Source organism: Durio zibethinus, chromosome 17 (genome assembly GCF_047325235.1).
Source record: "Durio zibethinus cultivar Kanyao isolate XHJ-2024 chromosome 17, ASM4732523v1, whole genome shotgun sequence".
Lineage (NCBI taxonomy): Eukaryota > Viridiplantae > Streptophyta > Magnoliopsida > Malvales > Malvaceae > Durio > Durio zibethinus.
Window position 1 is genome coordinate 24,087,958 of NC_143178.1, and position 16,519 is coordinate 24,104,476.

Sequence of the window (16,519 nt, forward strand, 5' to 3'; positions counted from 1 at the left end):
GGCCTGGTTGGTTTCTTACATAGGTATCATGGCAGAACAAAATGGGTTGGACTGACCTAAGAGGCTTAAGACCCTGACTGGTTCAGGTAGGATAGGCCATCGGGTTTCGACACAACCCAATTCTATATGGTCGGTTTTTGTTTTAAAATGGAGTTTCGGATCAGGTTTTCAAAAAAAAAAAAACCCGGGTCTGATCCAACTTCGTATATATATAAAAGGTTTTTTTAAAAAATTTATTTAATTATATATATGTTATATTTGTATTTTATTAATTTTGAAACGTGATTTTTTATGTATGTAATTCGAGTTACATATAAAAAATAATATTTTTAAAATTGGGTACCCGTCCTATCTTGACCTTTCAGGATTTCAGGACGATTTCAATATTGAGCTCAGATTCATAACCTAAAATCTTTGCCTTCTTTTTTTTTTTTTTTCAATTTATTTCTTTCCTTTTCTTTTTTACTATTGAAAAAACTAAAATAAGGTATTTTATGATACATAATAATGGGCGCTCTTCGTAAACTCTTAAAAATTTTATTTCTCTGAATTTGGATTTTAAGCCCTGGTATTAAAATAAAGGTTGTATTATAACTTCATTTTCCTAAGAATTGATGAAATCATACATACATACAATCAATGAAATTTTAATAATCATAATAATAACGGTATTACTATATTTCTCAGAATTGACTGATTCAATGATTTAATTAGTGGGAAATTTGGTGTCTTTAGATCCATCTCTTTCCTCTCTTCGAAGGTACATATAATAATTATTACTAAAAAAAAATGGCACAAGGAATTAAGGAAGAGCAAAACAAGACAATTAAGTTTAAAAAATAAAAAATAAACCGAGGACTCAACGCTCAAGTGGAAAGCCAGACAAGTACAAGGGACCATTCTTCCATTCCAATTTCCACCCGAGGCGATTGCCGACATTACCAGCCATTCCCTTCCCAGAAGCAGAACCATTAAACTCGAACACAGCAAAACCATTTACTCTGAGAACCCTAGAAACAAACAAGACAAAGAAAAGAAATTAGCCTCTAGCTTAGCTATAGGACATGGGTCAGTGTTTTGATGTTTAAATTAATTAGCATAAATATGTTATATTACCTTTGGAGGAGGGTGGGTTACAGTTTCAATTTTTTCAGTGGTTGTTGTTGGAGACATAATTGTGGCAGCACTGCTGCCTCTGGTTTTCTTGTCATGCCTAGCCTTGTTGAATATGACCGTAAATCCTTCCGCCGTGGCTGGGTTGTTCACATCCCACTCTCCAAATTTAGGCAACGCCCTCCCTCTATCCTGCTCAACCCAATATAATAATAATAATAATAAAAAACCTTAATTCCCCAAATCCTTTACATTTGCTTATGTCATCATGCACATTCAATTGGAAAATAGATTTATAAACCCAAATGCCTTCAATATATATGTGTATATGAGATCATTTTTCATATATAAATCTATAGATTTTGACACAAAAAAAAAAAAAAAAGATAATTATTTCCTATTGGAAACCATATTTTTTATATATAATTTCTATTCTTTTGCAAATGAATGATTGATATGTAAAACAAAGAAGAAACTAAACAAAACCCATCTCTTTTCTAATGAAAAGAGAAAATCTAAAAGCTTAGATATATCAATGTCATGTTACAATATGTAAAAAATGTAATTTCATACGTTCATGCAGAAAAAAAGAACACGTTTACGTTAGGAAATGTTGAGAATATTGAAGAGAAAAAGAATGTTAAAGTTGATTACCTCCATGAATGGATATTTTCCAATGGAAATCAGATGGAGAGGGGACAAAGAGATAGAATGAGATGGAAAAAAATATTTATATAAATTTATTAATTAAAGAGAAAGAAGTGGGAGAGAATATTAAGGAATGTTTGTTAATTTTGTTTGTACATAATTTACTATTACTTTTAATATAAGGGGAGGCGCACACGTTTTTAAGCTCTGGGCATTTTTTTTTTAGGGAGGGGATTTTTTTTTTATTTGCCCTTTTAGTTTTTGGTTAATTGGTTATGTTCTTATTCAAGGCAAGTTTCTAAACTTTTGATTTTTAACATAATTAATCAAATTAGACCAATTTAAATTTTTATTATTAAAAATTGTTTTTTTTTTATTCAATCAGTGCGAGTTTTTACGAAATGATTCTACCACATTTTCAATTAATAATAAAGTGTTCATTTCTTATATACTAAAAATAATTTTTTTGAAATTTCATAAACAAGATTAAAAAATTATTACATGTTAAAAATTTTAATTATTTTTTTATTATACTTAAAAATATGTCATTTTATTAATTTTGTTAAAAACTTCGCTAGTGATAATTTTTTATATATAAAAAAATAATATTAAATGTGATAATATTTTATTAATATCTCGTAGGCCGATATTGTTTAATCAAAGAATGCAACTATAAAAGAAAAAGTAAATATAATAATTTAAATTATGTTACGATGACATGATATAAAAATAATATAAATAAAATATATGTAAATAATATAATTTAAATTTTAAAAAAATTATAAATAAGTTTAATAAAATTAAAAAATTATATTTTATATTTTTATATCAACTCGAATTGTAACACGTAATTTTTATATAAAATATAATATAAATATAATATTTTATATGATACAATAATACGAATCGTACGATAAAAAGCCCTCTCTCACCATTTTAATTAAGGAATGCAACTATTGTTCAATTCAATTGCTTTATCTTGTCCTCTTTTTTCAGCACATCATTTCCGACCGTCACAACCGTGGTCCAGTTAAAATTTTGAATATTTTGATTTAAATATTAAAATAAACATTATAATTATAATTATATATAATTACATCAAGAATCCGAAATTTAAAATTCAATTAATTTATATAATCTATCTTAAAAAGTTATAAACTTTCGTAAAAATATATATATATATATAATTATATCAAGAAGCATAGAAGTTCGATGTACTCTCTCTGAAAACGATTGTAGTTCAAGAGACAATTCTCGCATGAGCTCAGGGTCCATGGCCGAAAATAGTGAAAGATATTTTCTATAAAAGAAAAAAAAAAGAATTATGGATGCTTTCTACAATTATATGCACATCAGAGAAGCAAGCTGGATGCTCATTTCTCAACATTGGTTTTGTTTTCAGCGAGGATGATAAAAATCTCCAGCCTTCAGTTAAAGCTCTATTTGAATGAACGGTGAAATTAATTTCGATAAAATTAAAAATAATGATAAAAATCTTCGGCCCTGGCTAAGAGGAGCGGTGTTTGTTGTGAAAATGGGGTTCTAATGTAAATTTTTTACGACAATCACACCACAATTTGTTACTCAAACATCTTGTTACAGTACGATTGCACAAAAAACCGTGATAATCGCGCTGAAACGTGGCTCCATTGACATCCAAATCCAGCCTGAATGCTTGGTTGAAGAGAAGGCGTGATTGGAAGGTTGAAATGAATGGGAACCATGATAACACACACTGCTACTGGTGCAAATATGATAGTTCCCATTCCAGCATCATACAATCTGGCTATTTCCCGCACTGAATCCCATAACCCCACACTCTTAACTAGCTTCTTCCGTGTTACAGCCTGCTATTTCATCAACACAAACAAAAATGGATTCCCAGAATGTTAGAAACAATTTATAGACTGGATTGAACTTAAACGAAAATGAAGAATTTAATCAGGCTAGTAAAATCAATTTCCTCGAGTAAGAAGTTCCTGCATGTACAGGACTGCTACTCAAAACACAACTAACAGCCTACGAAATCTTACATCAAGTGGTAATAAGAACTTAGCCCAAGAATATATCATCTAAATCATACAAGCCATTATTTAAAGTGACAACGCAATTTGAACAACCAGGATCATCAGCATATGAATGTTCTTGGATAATGGTCCATTTATCAATATCCACATACATACACATAGTTCATCAACATAAGAAAATGTTTCACTATATTTAATTTCTATGTGCTATCAGTAAGCAATCGATCTAATGGATTATATCCATCCCATTGGTTGACCAAATATTCACATGCCGAAAAGCATAATCTGCAAGTCACTTATGCTTTCACTGTGCTAATATACAAAATATCTGTATTGAGAATACCACTACAAGAGCTCCCTAACAAACACCTTGTCCGTGACATCATCCTAATGGATGTGTTTACTATTTCCCTGTTTTTAATTCCAAATAAATCGTTTACTTAATAAATGAAGTAGAGATTTTTTCTTTTTTTTTTTGCCTAGGACCTCTAGTGTTCAATAGTCATTTGAGTTTCGACTAATCTGAAGTAGAGTCGAATCGGACCCCATAAGAAGAGCAAGCTCTTCCAATATTTATTTTTTTTATTTATACTATTCAAAACTAAAATCTTACTTAATAAAAATTAAATTTTTTAATTACTCGGATCAACAGACGTTGGTAGTGAAATAGAGATTCAAACATTATAAAGTAGCATCAACATTTACACTAGGAGACCACATAGAACTAATCAAGAAAGAACCTATAGTAACCTTAAAACATCAAAATTCTTCCAGCAATGCTTTCAAGAGAAGCGGTTCTAGCTCTAGCCATATTTGTTCCATGTTATCACTTTACTATTATCGTTTCATTCAAGCAGGGCTCTAGGCTTGAAGCCTTGAACCGTGCAATTAATAAAGATGATATCGCGGCCCGGACCAAACAATACAAGTTAGATTAGGTTGGGCTCGAGAATTTTCGAAACCTACCTGTCCCACGCTTTACTTCTTTACGTGCAGTAGGCTCCCTCGTGGAAACGTTTAAGAAAGAAATGTTGCATTACAGCCCATTTGATTTTTAGTTCAAATTCAACTTAAATTAAGCAAAAATGCAAAAATTTATTCTAAAGAAAACATTTAAGCAAAATTAAAATAATTCTTTAAATTTAAATTTTTGACAAGAAATTTTCAAAATGCCAAAAAAAAAAAAAGCAGTAAAAAAATTAAATGATACAATTAATTATATGTATTAGAAAGTAAAACCCAAATTAAGCTTGCAAGCTCTTTAATACTACACTCAATTATCAGAGTAACTTGAACCCAAAGTGAACTTAAATTAGAGCAACTCAAATTCAAGTATTAACAAATGATTAATGCTCTATATAATTAATAATTAGACACCAAACATCTCCACGATAATAATAAATATATATTAAAAATACAAAAAGTAATAAAAAATTATGGAGATCTATATCTAACTTGTAAGATATTATTTGTTTTAGTTAAAAAGTTTCACGATTTTATTTCATTAGATCTTTACGTATATTTTATATCGTATCAATATATTTTTTCAATATGTGAAGGTGTCATAATTTTTTTTTATAAATTTAACGGCTCTTTCAAATCTAATTGTAAGATCAAAATCATATCAACTATTAAAATTTTAAAAGTGATTTCTCATCATATAACATTTAATGACTCTTACGAATCCACCGTCCATAAAACCAATATTACACCAAATATTAAGATTCTAAAAATCGCTCTTTATCATGTAGTACTTAGTAATTCACAAGAATTCACTATGTAGCACTTAGTGAATTATATGATGTAGTGTTGTTTTTTCAATGTATAATATTTAGTGATTCCTACGATCACATTGTATAACATTTAGTAATTCCTATGATATAGTATTTAGTTTCTATCGATTGGTAACTACTCTGATATTATTTATAATGACTCACACCAAATCTGTAAGATATTATCTGTTTTAACTCAAAAATCTTATGATTTTATTTTACAAAATGTACTTTACAAGTTTAATTTTAGATCTTTATATATATATATATATTATATCTTATTTAAATATTTTTTTAATATAAAATTTGAGACGTCACAAAAACTTAACTAAAAATACTTTTAAATAAATTATTTGTCAAATTCAAATTTAATTCGATTTATGAGCATAATATAAATGATAGGCTGAAATCGAATTCAAAATTAAATTGTCAAGATATCAACCAAGTTTATGTTAACCTACCACATAACATTTTTGTTAGTATATTATATCTTGATTAGATTATGATTTTATTTATTTATAAAAAATTTATATTTACATTTTTATACAAAAAAAATTAAATTTAAAATTTAATTCAATTAACTTATGTAATTTTTATTAAAAATAATAATATTTAAAAAATTTAAAATTCAAATTCAACATTATCTATCTTCAAGCGTACTAGCCAACCAAAGCAATTATAATGGAAGTGTAATGTTGACAGATAGGGACGACATCCCCTGTTAGTGTTAGATGGGACATGTCTTTTGGTAGCTGCATCGTTGCTGTGGATATTGACAACAGATTGTCTAATGAATTTACACCAGGCCATCAGTGAATTTATACAGGTAGTTATAATAATGAAGGATCGCTCACCATAGCACTGCAAATATATTTGATGCAGAGTGAGATATAAAGGGCAGGGGGCAACCCTAATACTTGTACTCCAATCTTTTTTTATTAATTAAAATATTTATTGGTATAATTTTTTTATATAAAAATAATAATTTATGTATAAAAAATGATAAATATTAAAATTTGAATTTCAAATATAATAAAATTTTGATGTCATTTTTTAAAATAATTAAATAAATTAATTGAATTAAATTAATTTTTATATAATAGTAATATATTTAATTTAATAATTGATATATATATTTATTTTATTTTAAAAAATTAAATCTCAAATTTCTAATATATAAAAAGCCCCATCTATTATTATTATTATTTTTGGTTTGGAACCCTTGGAATCCGATAATTATTTTGAGCCTCGACTAATTTGAAATTGAGTCAGATAAAATTTCATAAAATGATAAATTTTTTTAAGTTTATTTTTTTTATTAACAAGACTCAAAATTAAAATTTTATTTTAAAAAAATCAAATGTTTTATTATTCGGATCCTACTAATTAATTATTAGCTTAATTATCACTATTATATAACATTTTGATTGATGAAAATTTAAGAAAAAAATGTATGTTTTCATATTATAAAGATAAATATTTTTATTTGAATTACGCATAAGGGACACAATTTATTTATTACTACAATAATGAAAAATTATTTCATCTTTCCCATGCTAAAGTCGCCGAAGAAACTGGTGACTGGTTTCCTTTCACATTTAAAGCCCCAACTAATGTTGCTTCCGCTGCTTTATAAGATTTTCCACCTCTAAAATTTAATACCTATATCCTATATACCGGTCACCGCTCACAAGTGCATAACTCTTGTGATTTTTTTATTAAAAAAAAATCGAAACCTAATCTTGCAAGTACGAAATTAAATTTTAATTTTGTAAAAATTTACCTTTTAAAAAAACGAACCAATCATTTAAATTAAATTCTAAAAATCATATCGAAAAAATAATTATAGGTCATTATTTTCAAACAAAATAATCTAATTTGGTAATGTGATACTTTTTTTTATATATATGTAAATGATATATTGTTATTCACATGCTATTTAGATTTGATTTGAATAAAATTTAAATTCGATTTGATTATTATCGAATTGAGTTCAAACTCGAATAGCTCGATTTATCGATTGAGTTGAGTTCGAATATTTTTATATTCGATTCGAGTAGCTAGCGAGTTTAATCAAATTTTTATATTTTAATATATTTTAATTATTTTAATTAATAAAATATTTCGAACTCGAGTATAAATAATTAAATTTTCGTTTAATATAAGAATCAAATTTATTTTTACATAATAATCGAGCTTAATCGAATGAGCTCAAATAGTTTGATTTTTATTTTAAGATGAACTTGAACTAAAAAAATAAAATTCGATCGAATTCAAATCAAATTTCAAACATTAAATTTCGAATCAAATTCGAATTCAAATTTAATATTGTATCAACTCGAACTCAATCAATTATACTGTTACTTTTCATACGTGAAAAACTCAAATATAAATTTGATTGTGCATATATGCGTTTGATTACATGTTCTTTTCACGTAGTCTAATTCATTTTGTCATAAGTTGAAGAATGGAATAACCTATCATCTGGCCAATTTTCTTGGTAAACAACTGAGTAACTTTGCTTTCCTATAGTGGTGATTAAAGATTGTGTGCGGAAGATAACAATATTTAAGAATTAAGATCGGGTATAGATTGAAAAGAAAAAAAGAGATTATTGTAAAACGTCACATTTTTTTTGTTCAAATTTTAATTAGATTAAAGGGTATTTTTGGGTTTAAAAATTAAATTGGTCATTTCTTTAATAAGTTACTGTCAACATATAATTAGATATATTTTTTACTTTTAAATTGATATAACATATATAATATATAATTCAATTTCATTATTTTCTTACAATTTTATTTTTTTCTCCTTTTGATTTTTTTAGTCCTGATCTCTTAAGCATCAGAGCTCAAAGGTAAAAAATATTTCATGATTTTATCATAATTGTTCTCTTTTTTTTTTTTTTTTTTTAAGGTTTTCACCCTCGACTCGGAAGTTGACACCATTAATTATCTTTCTTGAATATATTAATTCGAAGATTCGTTGGTGAAATATTAAACTCTTAATTTTAATTATCAAGATTTAATTTTTTTCGGTTTGAAGTAAAATTAAAAAAAATTGTGGTTACGAGAAATTGTATGGCCAGATTGCAATATGTCATTAAATAAGTGCTGGGATTGGGAATACAGATAATATATATATATATATATATATATATTTATCAAAGTGCCAAAGGACACTGCGATACTAAGAAGACTAAGAAGCCTGTAAACAATGGTTACTGTTTCAACACCTTCTTGTTTGCAAAAGATGCTCATCACAGTCACAACAATCTTCATCCTATCTTCTTCTTTGCCTTCTGCTTTTGCTGTAACTGATACGAGCCAACGACCCTTTAAGAAGATCTATGCCTTTGGGGACTCTTTCACTGACACCGGTAACACGGAGTCCCTCACTGGTCCCAATGGCTTTGTTCATGTTTCCAACCCTCCCTATGGCACCACCTTCTTTCACCACCCTACCAACCGTTACTCCGATGGACGGCTGGTCATTGACTTTGTGGCTGAATCATTGTCTTTGCCTTTCTTGCCACCCTACCGTAACAGCAAAGGCAACAGAGCTTATGGGGTGAACTTTGCTGTAGCAGGCTCAACAGCAATAAATCATGCTTTCTTTGTTAAGAACAACCTTTCTCTTGATATCACCCCTGAATCAATCCAAACTCAAATGATTTGGTTTAACAAGTACTTGGAGAGTCAAGGTTGTAAAGGGCCAGAATCAGGGCCTAAGTGCAAAGATGCATTGGATGATGCCTTATTCTGGGTTGGTGAAATTGGTGTCAATGATTATGCCTATACTCTTGGATCGACCGTATCAGATGAAACTATAAGAAAACTTGCTATATATAGTTTCACTGAGTTTTTACAGGTAATTGATTAACTTCAAGTAATAAAGTAATTTTTGGCTTCATTTCCTTTTATAGGCAAAGGGTAAGAATTTTCATCTTCCCTTTTTTTCTCAGTCATACAGAGTTAAATATTTTTATGTATAATATAAGTGGACACCTCCGAAAAAATTCTGGATCCGTCACTGTAGCCAAAGCTCGATTATGGTGGATTAAGCACATGATTCATGACAAGGAGTTCATAAAATCTGATACTGACTTTGTTCCAATGATTTTGCAGGCACTGCTGAAGAAGGGTGCAAAATATGTTGTTGTTCAAGCTCTGCCTACAGCAGGATGCTTACCACTGGCCATGACACTGGCACCATCAGATGACAGAGATGATATAGGCTGTGTGAAGAGCGTGAACAACCAAAGCGACATGCACAACCTTGTCCTCCAATCCAAGTTGTCGGATCTCAGGAGGCAGTTTCCCCAAGCTGTGATTGTTTATGCTGATTATTGGAATGCCTATCGCATGGTCATGAAGAATCCAGGGAAATATGGATTCAAAGAGAGCTTCAAGGCATGTTGTGGAACAGGAGATCCCTACAACTTTGAGGTGTTTAATACATGTGGTAATCCTTCTGTCACTGCTTGCTCAAATCCTTCTGAATACATCAACTGGGATGGAGTGCACCTCACTGAAGCTATGTATAAGGTAGTTGCAGGCATGTTTCTCAATGGAAATCTCAGTAATCCTCCATTCAAATCCTTGCTGGAAAGAAAACAGCGGAAGCCATGAAAGCACCAAACTCCTTTTGTCTTTCGAAATTGCTTTGGTACTATTTCTTGTTAATTATATCTTTACAATTCACTTGTGACCTGTAAGCCAGAAGCTTTACTTGAGATCTGTCTTTTCAATAGTACAACACTAGCAAGATATGGACACGCTATATTGCAATGATAGAAACCTTCTCTGATTTTTATCTATCAATGCAGATATGGGGATTAAATATGATCTCTGTTTGATTAGAACAAGAAATTTAATTTGTATCTTAAGTGGGAATCAAAAGAAACGATGGATGAACCTGAAATTTATGCAGTCACTCGAAGGTGACATCCAAATCTAAAATTCAAATATTAGCATCTGTAATTTTTTATCTTTGATTTGTGATTTCTTTTATAAAAAAAATTAAGAATTGATGTATTACGTTGTAATTCAGAAATCTTGAATACGGGAAGATAAGAGAGTGAGTGAAGAGACAAAGTAAAATTTGGTAAAGTTAGCATGCTTAAATCTTAATTTTACAGGCATGGAAAGACAAACATAAGAATAATACTATTATAGATTGATAGAGAAGTACAGGATCTCAATATGATTGAAGCAGAAATCTGCAAATAACCAGAGTATAGTTCCCATGAGTCCAGCTCAAGTAAAGATTTGAAGGCAATGAGCGTGAAGCATATGCTTTGTTTGAAATGATAAACAGAAAACAAAAGATTGGACTGCAATTATTTGAAACTGGACAAGAGTCGCCATTCATAAAAATGGTATGGAAATTTGCTGGCTTTGACCTGCCATTCAGTAAAGGCTTTCGTTTTGGTATATTTGAGGTTGTCAGGATTTGATTCATGATTACTGTAACTAAGAGTCCCACATTCTACCAACAAACCACCAAGTGGCTGTTGGCACATTAAAGGTTTTCACTTGAGGAGTTGGATGGCTATAATTATAATGTACTTGTGATTAATCAGAGAAAGCCAATTTTAAATCTCAGTAGAATGTACATGTTTCACATCTGCTAAACCAGTTAAGCAAAAACTAACATAAAAATACTTTTGGATTTTCATATGTTCACTGATATTTTCCCCTTTCTATAATCTGCAGAAATCATGAAGAACCGGCTCTTCATGTTTAATAATGACAGTAACATATGGCCCTGTATTTTCCTGATTCTCACTGAATCAAATACATTGATATGAGGAACATACTTTAATACATAGCATGCTGATAGTAGGTGTGTTCATATTTTAGTTTTAACCGACCAAATCCATTTAATTCAGATAATCAATCGGACATCAAATTAATTTAAGTGAAACGATCTTATTAGTAATACCTATTAGTATGGAACAATAAAACCTTTTGCTTCTTCTTTCATTGTTCCTACCCAATAAAATTGCATTTAGTTTACATCACATCCCCAGTAAAAGAGATAGCCATTGCCGATTGGCCATTAAATTGGCTCAAAGGTGATTGGATAAATAACAAAGTGACCAGCTAGCAATCTGCGGCCAACTATAATGGAGCAATGTTGATGATAAATAGGTCTAATGAATCACAAATAAAAGTAGAGTTTTGATCAAATCCACTTTCCTATTAACCATAAGGAACTGCCACAGCTGTATGAAGTAAACAAGATCCTTAATTGTGGGTGTATTCTTGGCAGTTGTTTCCTGCTGCATTTTCCATGCTCCGTCGCATTTCAAAATGCATAAAGCCGACTCATGGCTTATTCAACTGATTCATGCAATCACCTTAGGAGTTGTATCTAACATATCTAAAGTTTTAATCCTAGCACCCGAAACCCATTTACTTATCTCTAGACTGCAGCTTCTTTTCTAAAAATAAAAAAAAAAACATAGAACCAAGTCATATTCAAGCAATGCTAGTTTATTGAATCATCCTTTAATTTGGAACTGCAACCAGCTTGCAGCATGTGACATTAACTTTCCCTAATAATACTATTTAAGAGCCCTCGTATAAATCTCTGCATTTCACAGCAAAATTCTTTACATTAGGAAGAATTTAAAGTCCCTCTGACTCTGATTAGCATCTATATCTGGCTTATCATATATGAACTGGTTTTTCCTTCCATGCCATTAATTATTCAAGTTAAAAAGAAAATTGCAAACAAAGCTAGAAGGCCACAATAAATGGGGCATATGCATAAGCTTGTATTGTAATTATTTTGCTGAAAAAAGTGGTGAAATGCTTGAAGCTCTCTAAAGTTTAAATGCTCATAAAAATGTTAACGAGCCTCCAACAGTTTTCCAGTCAAGTGTTTCATAGTGCATTGTCAACAAACATAACTTTAAGTCTGAAAGATATCGCAGAGATAATTAATATATTAATAATCAGAAATCTTACATGATCATATACAATATTTTGCTAAAAACATAGTGGAACTGAAATTCTCAATGTGAAAATCTCACCAGAATATATGCACGTCCAACGGTTGGCAATTTTCTCTCTGTACATCAGAATTTCTCCCAGCAGATTAGATTAAATACTCGTAATACATTAGGAACAAGGAATCAGGCAAATCCTTAGGCAACTGGTTTATATACAAATGAAAGCGCAATATATCCTCCTTTAACATGGTTTGGGTTTCAACCACATCAGTACTGTGTGTAAGAACCCACAAGTCCCCAGAAGTTACTCTTTTTAGACTTCCACGACAAAATGGACAAGATTCTGATCTTAAGCTCCTGAAAGGTAAGGAAGACCAAGTGGCTTAGATGTTAAGGATAAGGATTTTCTCAATTACTGTATATTAACCAAGGACCAAGTCCAAAAGCAGGAAAAATGAGGTGTTACATACCAGTCACGATAGCAATTGATACACATTGCATGGCAGCAATTTGGCAAAACTATTTTATTGCATGGCTCCAGACAGATTCCACATTCATCTTCTCTCTCCAACTCCACATCTGATACTTTCCTCTTATCGTCTAATTTCTTCTTGACAACCATCTCAAAGCAGTGGTCTTCCTCTGAAGTTACATCAAGCTCTGAGAGGTCACCTTGAAGATGCTGAAGAGATGGTAATATGACAGCTGCAATTTTACATCAGTAACTCTATAAATTCCGAAAATATGAATGCCATCCTGTTCTATCCAAATTGAAAACATAAGAAGACAATTCAATCTTTTAAAACAAATGGTTTAGGCTTCCAGGAGGATTGGATTGTGGTCTAGACTAGAATAATGTATATGAACTCAATTAGGATTCCTGAATTAAGAATATAAACCAAAAGAGACTATTAGCATTTACGGGTTTATTTGGACTGATAGAAGTGAAGAATCAAATGATTCCTCTTGTTTGGAAAGTCAAGGGAATACAGAAATGAAAAACAAGAGAAATAAGATACTACTTAAATTCTTCCTTCTTTGTTATTTCTCTCACTTCTTTTCTACACTTAAATCACCAAATATAGTGTAAATTAAGAACAAAACAACATAAAAGACATGGTAGTTCACTTCACATACAATAGAATTCCCTTATGGTTGCTTTCCTTCTACATGAAGACATAGTTGGCCTGCCATCGCAGCATACCTAAAAACAAAAATCAACAAGCAAACAAGATTCATTACCTATAATTGATTTCATTTTCTAGATTAAAACTGCAAGAAGAAGAGGAAACAAAAATAACAACAACGGAATTCACGCAAGAAACTCATACATAAGTGAGTGTAAGTTAACTGACCTGATACACAACAATGTGAAATAGGTTAACATAACTTGAAAGTAGACATGAACATGAGCCATCCAACCACTGAAGAAAAAACAAGAAAATGGGTGCCAAATGATTGTAAACCAGCTTCATTTGAAGACATCCACCTCCCTTAGCTCTTGGAATAGAAGCCGCTCTAGCAACAATTTAAAAACAAAATTATAAAAACATAGTAAAAAAACAGAAAAAGGAGTAGAATTGAAATATTACTGTGCAAATTCAGAAAGCAATGCCATTAAAAATTTAAAATTATGGATCATTACTGCACAAAAGCAAATGAGATGATGATACAAAAGCAAATGAGATGATGATACAAAAGCTACAAATTTTATAAAAATGACAGCTTGATCCCTGAAACTCGGTAAACATCCTATCAAATATTTTACTTGGAAAAAACATTTTCCTTCAATCTGTCGTATGATAGAAACATCAAACAACTCTTAAACAGAACATAAAGGAGACCTTTTTGACTTCTTGTCTAGATTGTTGAAATGTAACAGACAGAAACCCCATTAAACATAATCAAAACTGAATTTCCAAAGAATCCCATCAAGTTTTAATATCATTCAACATCAAGCAAGTCCCAGCTACATGAATAAACCAAAAAAAAAAAAAAAAAGAGAACAGAGAGTGAACTCACAGCACATTTGCATGCTGAATGTCAGCTTCAACAACCTTAAGGTAATCTTGGTAAGATGAACTTGCGGAAAGCTCGAAATAATCCATAATTTCCCTTCACTTCAAAGTTTAAACCAACAATAACGTAAAACAAAGGGAAAAATGTAGATTTTAAAACTTGGGTTGTTTTCCTTTTCCTTCTAAATATTGTATCAACTTGAAAATTTTGATCTTTGTTGAACAAAAGAAAGGTCTATAGAGTAAAGAAGACACAGGTGGGAGCAGAGCAAGGTCTTATGAAAACCTAACATCCATCAAACGCTTTTTAAAAGAAGACAAAGAGAATTGGTCAGTGGACTTGTGTTTCGTTTTGAATTAAAAAATAATTAAACCTTGAGTTTGATTTTTGATTTTCTAATAACACTGCACTTTGACTGGATCCTTGAGCATTTAATAATAACATGGCATAGTGCAGTGGGGGTGGGTAGCTCGTAGGTACTTGTTGATTGTAAGAATGACACTTCGCATCCGAATAAATTTAATTTGAATTTTTTAATAATATATAAAATTATAAATTTTTAAAATTTAATTTAAATTTGAATTAAATTTTTATATGGTTTGAATGAAATTAAAATTTATAAATTTTATAATTTTTTAAAATTAATTTTTATTTTGATATAATTTTTAATATATTTAAATAAATTTAAATATAAATACTTATTTTTATTTTATAAAAATTTAAATATATATATAAATATTAATAAAAATATATAATTTAATTTTTTTAATTTTTACTTTTGGATTCGAAATTTGATTAAAGTTAATATAACTGTGCCTGTTACGAAACCGTTTTAAGTCAGCTCAGTATTATTGCCTGTTGGACTATTGGGGCAATTGGTCTGCTGCTCCAACTTTGATATTCTTAAGTTTTCCTCTTTTTATTTTTTCTAAAAAATATTAAAAAAAATTAAATTCCAATTTTGTTATTATATTTTAATTTCATTAAATTTTATTATTATATATTTAACTTTTTTATTTTTAAATAAAATAATAAAAAATTATAATACAATTACAAAATTCAATGTTGATCCATTGCCTGTTATACAAATTGAAAAATTAAAAATCAAATTAATTATTTTTCTTAAAATAACCCAAATCAATCAATTTTTTAAATAACTGAAAATAATGGACATAGGTCGGTCGATTTAATCTATGCAGTCAAAATTGAATTTTTTTTTTCACCATTGTTTGTCATTAATTTTGAATAATAATTTTGTAATAAATTTCACTCAATAAAACTCATTTAATAATTTTGCTATCAATGTCGTATTTATTATTTTTAAAATATAAATAAAAATATTATATATGTTTTTAAATATATATTTAAAAATTTATTAATTTGATTAATTTAATTATTAATTTTAAAAATTAAAAATAAATCAAATTAATTTATTAAATCACTTTATTTAATCGATTATTATTGAAATCAAATTAATTAGACCAAATTTAATCAATTTTCATGAATTAAATCAGTTAAAATTTATTCATTTTCACCCAAAAGTAGATCATAATTCAAGAATTTATGAAAAGCAACTACCATTGATAAAAGGGTACAAATAATAAAATTAAAAAAAAAATCAACATGTTTATTTCATGGAAAACGGATTAGTAGTAATTAGACTAGATAGCTTTGTCTGAAAAATGTGAATTTTGCAAGAGCAGAACCCTTTTTCAAGAAAGGTCAATGATTTTGCAATCTATCATATGGAAAAAGTCAAAAATTACGACGGTGCATTTGGGTTTAGGATAATAATTTTGACCTGGTTTTTGTTCTCGTAATTTTCTGAAGCTTGTAGGTGTTATTTGATGAAGATTTGTTCAAATTTTAAGAATGTTTAGATAAAAAATTAAAATTTATTAAATTAATTTTGATATAATTTTTAAATTTATTTAAATTTTTTATTCGATTTTAAAAAATAAAATAAAATTTGTGTCCGA

The 16,519-nt window shown here is 29.2% G+C and overlaps 3 protein-coding genes across 3 annotated transcripts; 1 reads left to right on the plus strand and 2 right to left on the minus strand.

Annotated features, from left to right (window-relative positions):
- Nucleotides 1–688: 688 nt before the first annotated feature.
- Nucleotides 689–2,162, minus strand: LOC149514144 (protein NOI4-like). Its single transcript, XM_089745841.1, has 3 exons — nucleotides 1,768–2,162; nucleotides 1,117–1,305; nucleotides 689–1,010 (listed from the first exon to the last, which is right to left on the minus strand). Exons 1-3 carry the CDS (start codon nucleotides 1,771–1,773, stop codon nucleotides 972–974), a joined length of 234 nt encoding a protein of 77 aa, XP_089601967.1. The 5' UTR covers nucleotides 1,774–2,162; the 3' UTR covers nucleotides 689–971.
- Nucleotides 2,163–8,735: 6,573 nt separating this feature from the next.
- LOC111289741 (GDSL esterase/lipase At3g48460-like) lies at nucleotides 8,736–10,352 on the plus strand. Its single transcript, XM_022881022.2, has 2 exons — nucleotides 8,736–9,430; nucleotides 9,688–10,352. The coding sequence occupies exons 1-2, from the start codon at nucleotides 8,777–8,779 to the stop codon at nucleotides 10,189–10,191; spliced, it is 1,158 nt and encodes a 385-aa protein (XP_022736757.1). The 5' UTR covers nucleotides 8,736–8,776; the 3' UTR covers nucleotides 10,192–10,352.
- Nucleotides 10,353–12,424: 2,072 nt separating this feature from the next.
- Nucleotides 12,425–14,891, minus strand: LOC111289751 (E3 ubiquitin-protein ligase AIRP2-like). The gene is made up of 5 exons (XM_022881034.2): nucleotides 14,544–14,891; nucleotides 13,877–14,039; nucleotides 13,659–13,725; nucleotides 12,992–13,226; nucleotides 12,425–12,878 (listed from the first exon to the last, which is right to left on the minus strand). The coding sequence occupies exons 1-5, from the start codon at nucleotides 14,627–14,629 to the stop codon at nucleotides 12,668–12,670; spliced, it is 762 nt and encodes a 253-aa protein (XP_022736769.1). The 5' UTR covers nucleotides 14,630–14,891; the 3' UTR covers nucleotides 12,425–12,667.
- Nucleotides 14,892–16,519: the final 1,628 nt, after the last annotated feature.

What these genes read in the sequence shown, in the direction of transcription:
- LOC111289751 (XM_022881034.2), bottom strand. Translation starts at nt 14,629, where the DNA reads ATGGATTATTTCGAGCTTTCCGCAAGTTCATCTTACCAAGATTACCTT. An exon ending in ATTCAGCATGCAAATGTGCT is followed by an intron (nt 14,040 to 14,543) that starts GTGAGTTCACTC and finishes AATTGTTGCTAG; the next exon opens with AGCGGCTTCTATTCCAAGAG. An exon ending in AACCATAAGGGAATTCTATT is followed by an intron (nt 13,227 to 13,658) that starts GTATGTGAAGTG and finishes GTAAAATTGCAG; the next exon opens with CTGTCATATTACCATCTCTT.
- LOC149514144 (XM_089745841.1), bottom strand. An exon ending in TAACCCACCCTCCTCCAAAG is followed by an intron (nt 1,011 to 1,116) that starts GTAATATAACAT and finishes GTTTGTTTCTAG; the next exon opens with GGTTCTCAGAGTAAATGGTT.
- LOC111289741 (XM_022881022.2), top strand. Translation starts at nt 8,777, where the DNA reads ATGGTTACTGTTTCAACACCTTCTTGTTTGCAAAAGATGCTCATCACA. An exon ending in GTTTCACTGAGTTTTTACAG is followed by an intron (nt 9,431 to 9,687) that starts GTAATTGATTAA and finishes ATGATTTTGCAG; the next exon opens with GCACTGCTGAAGAAGGGTGC.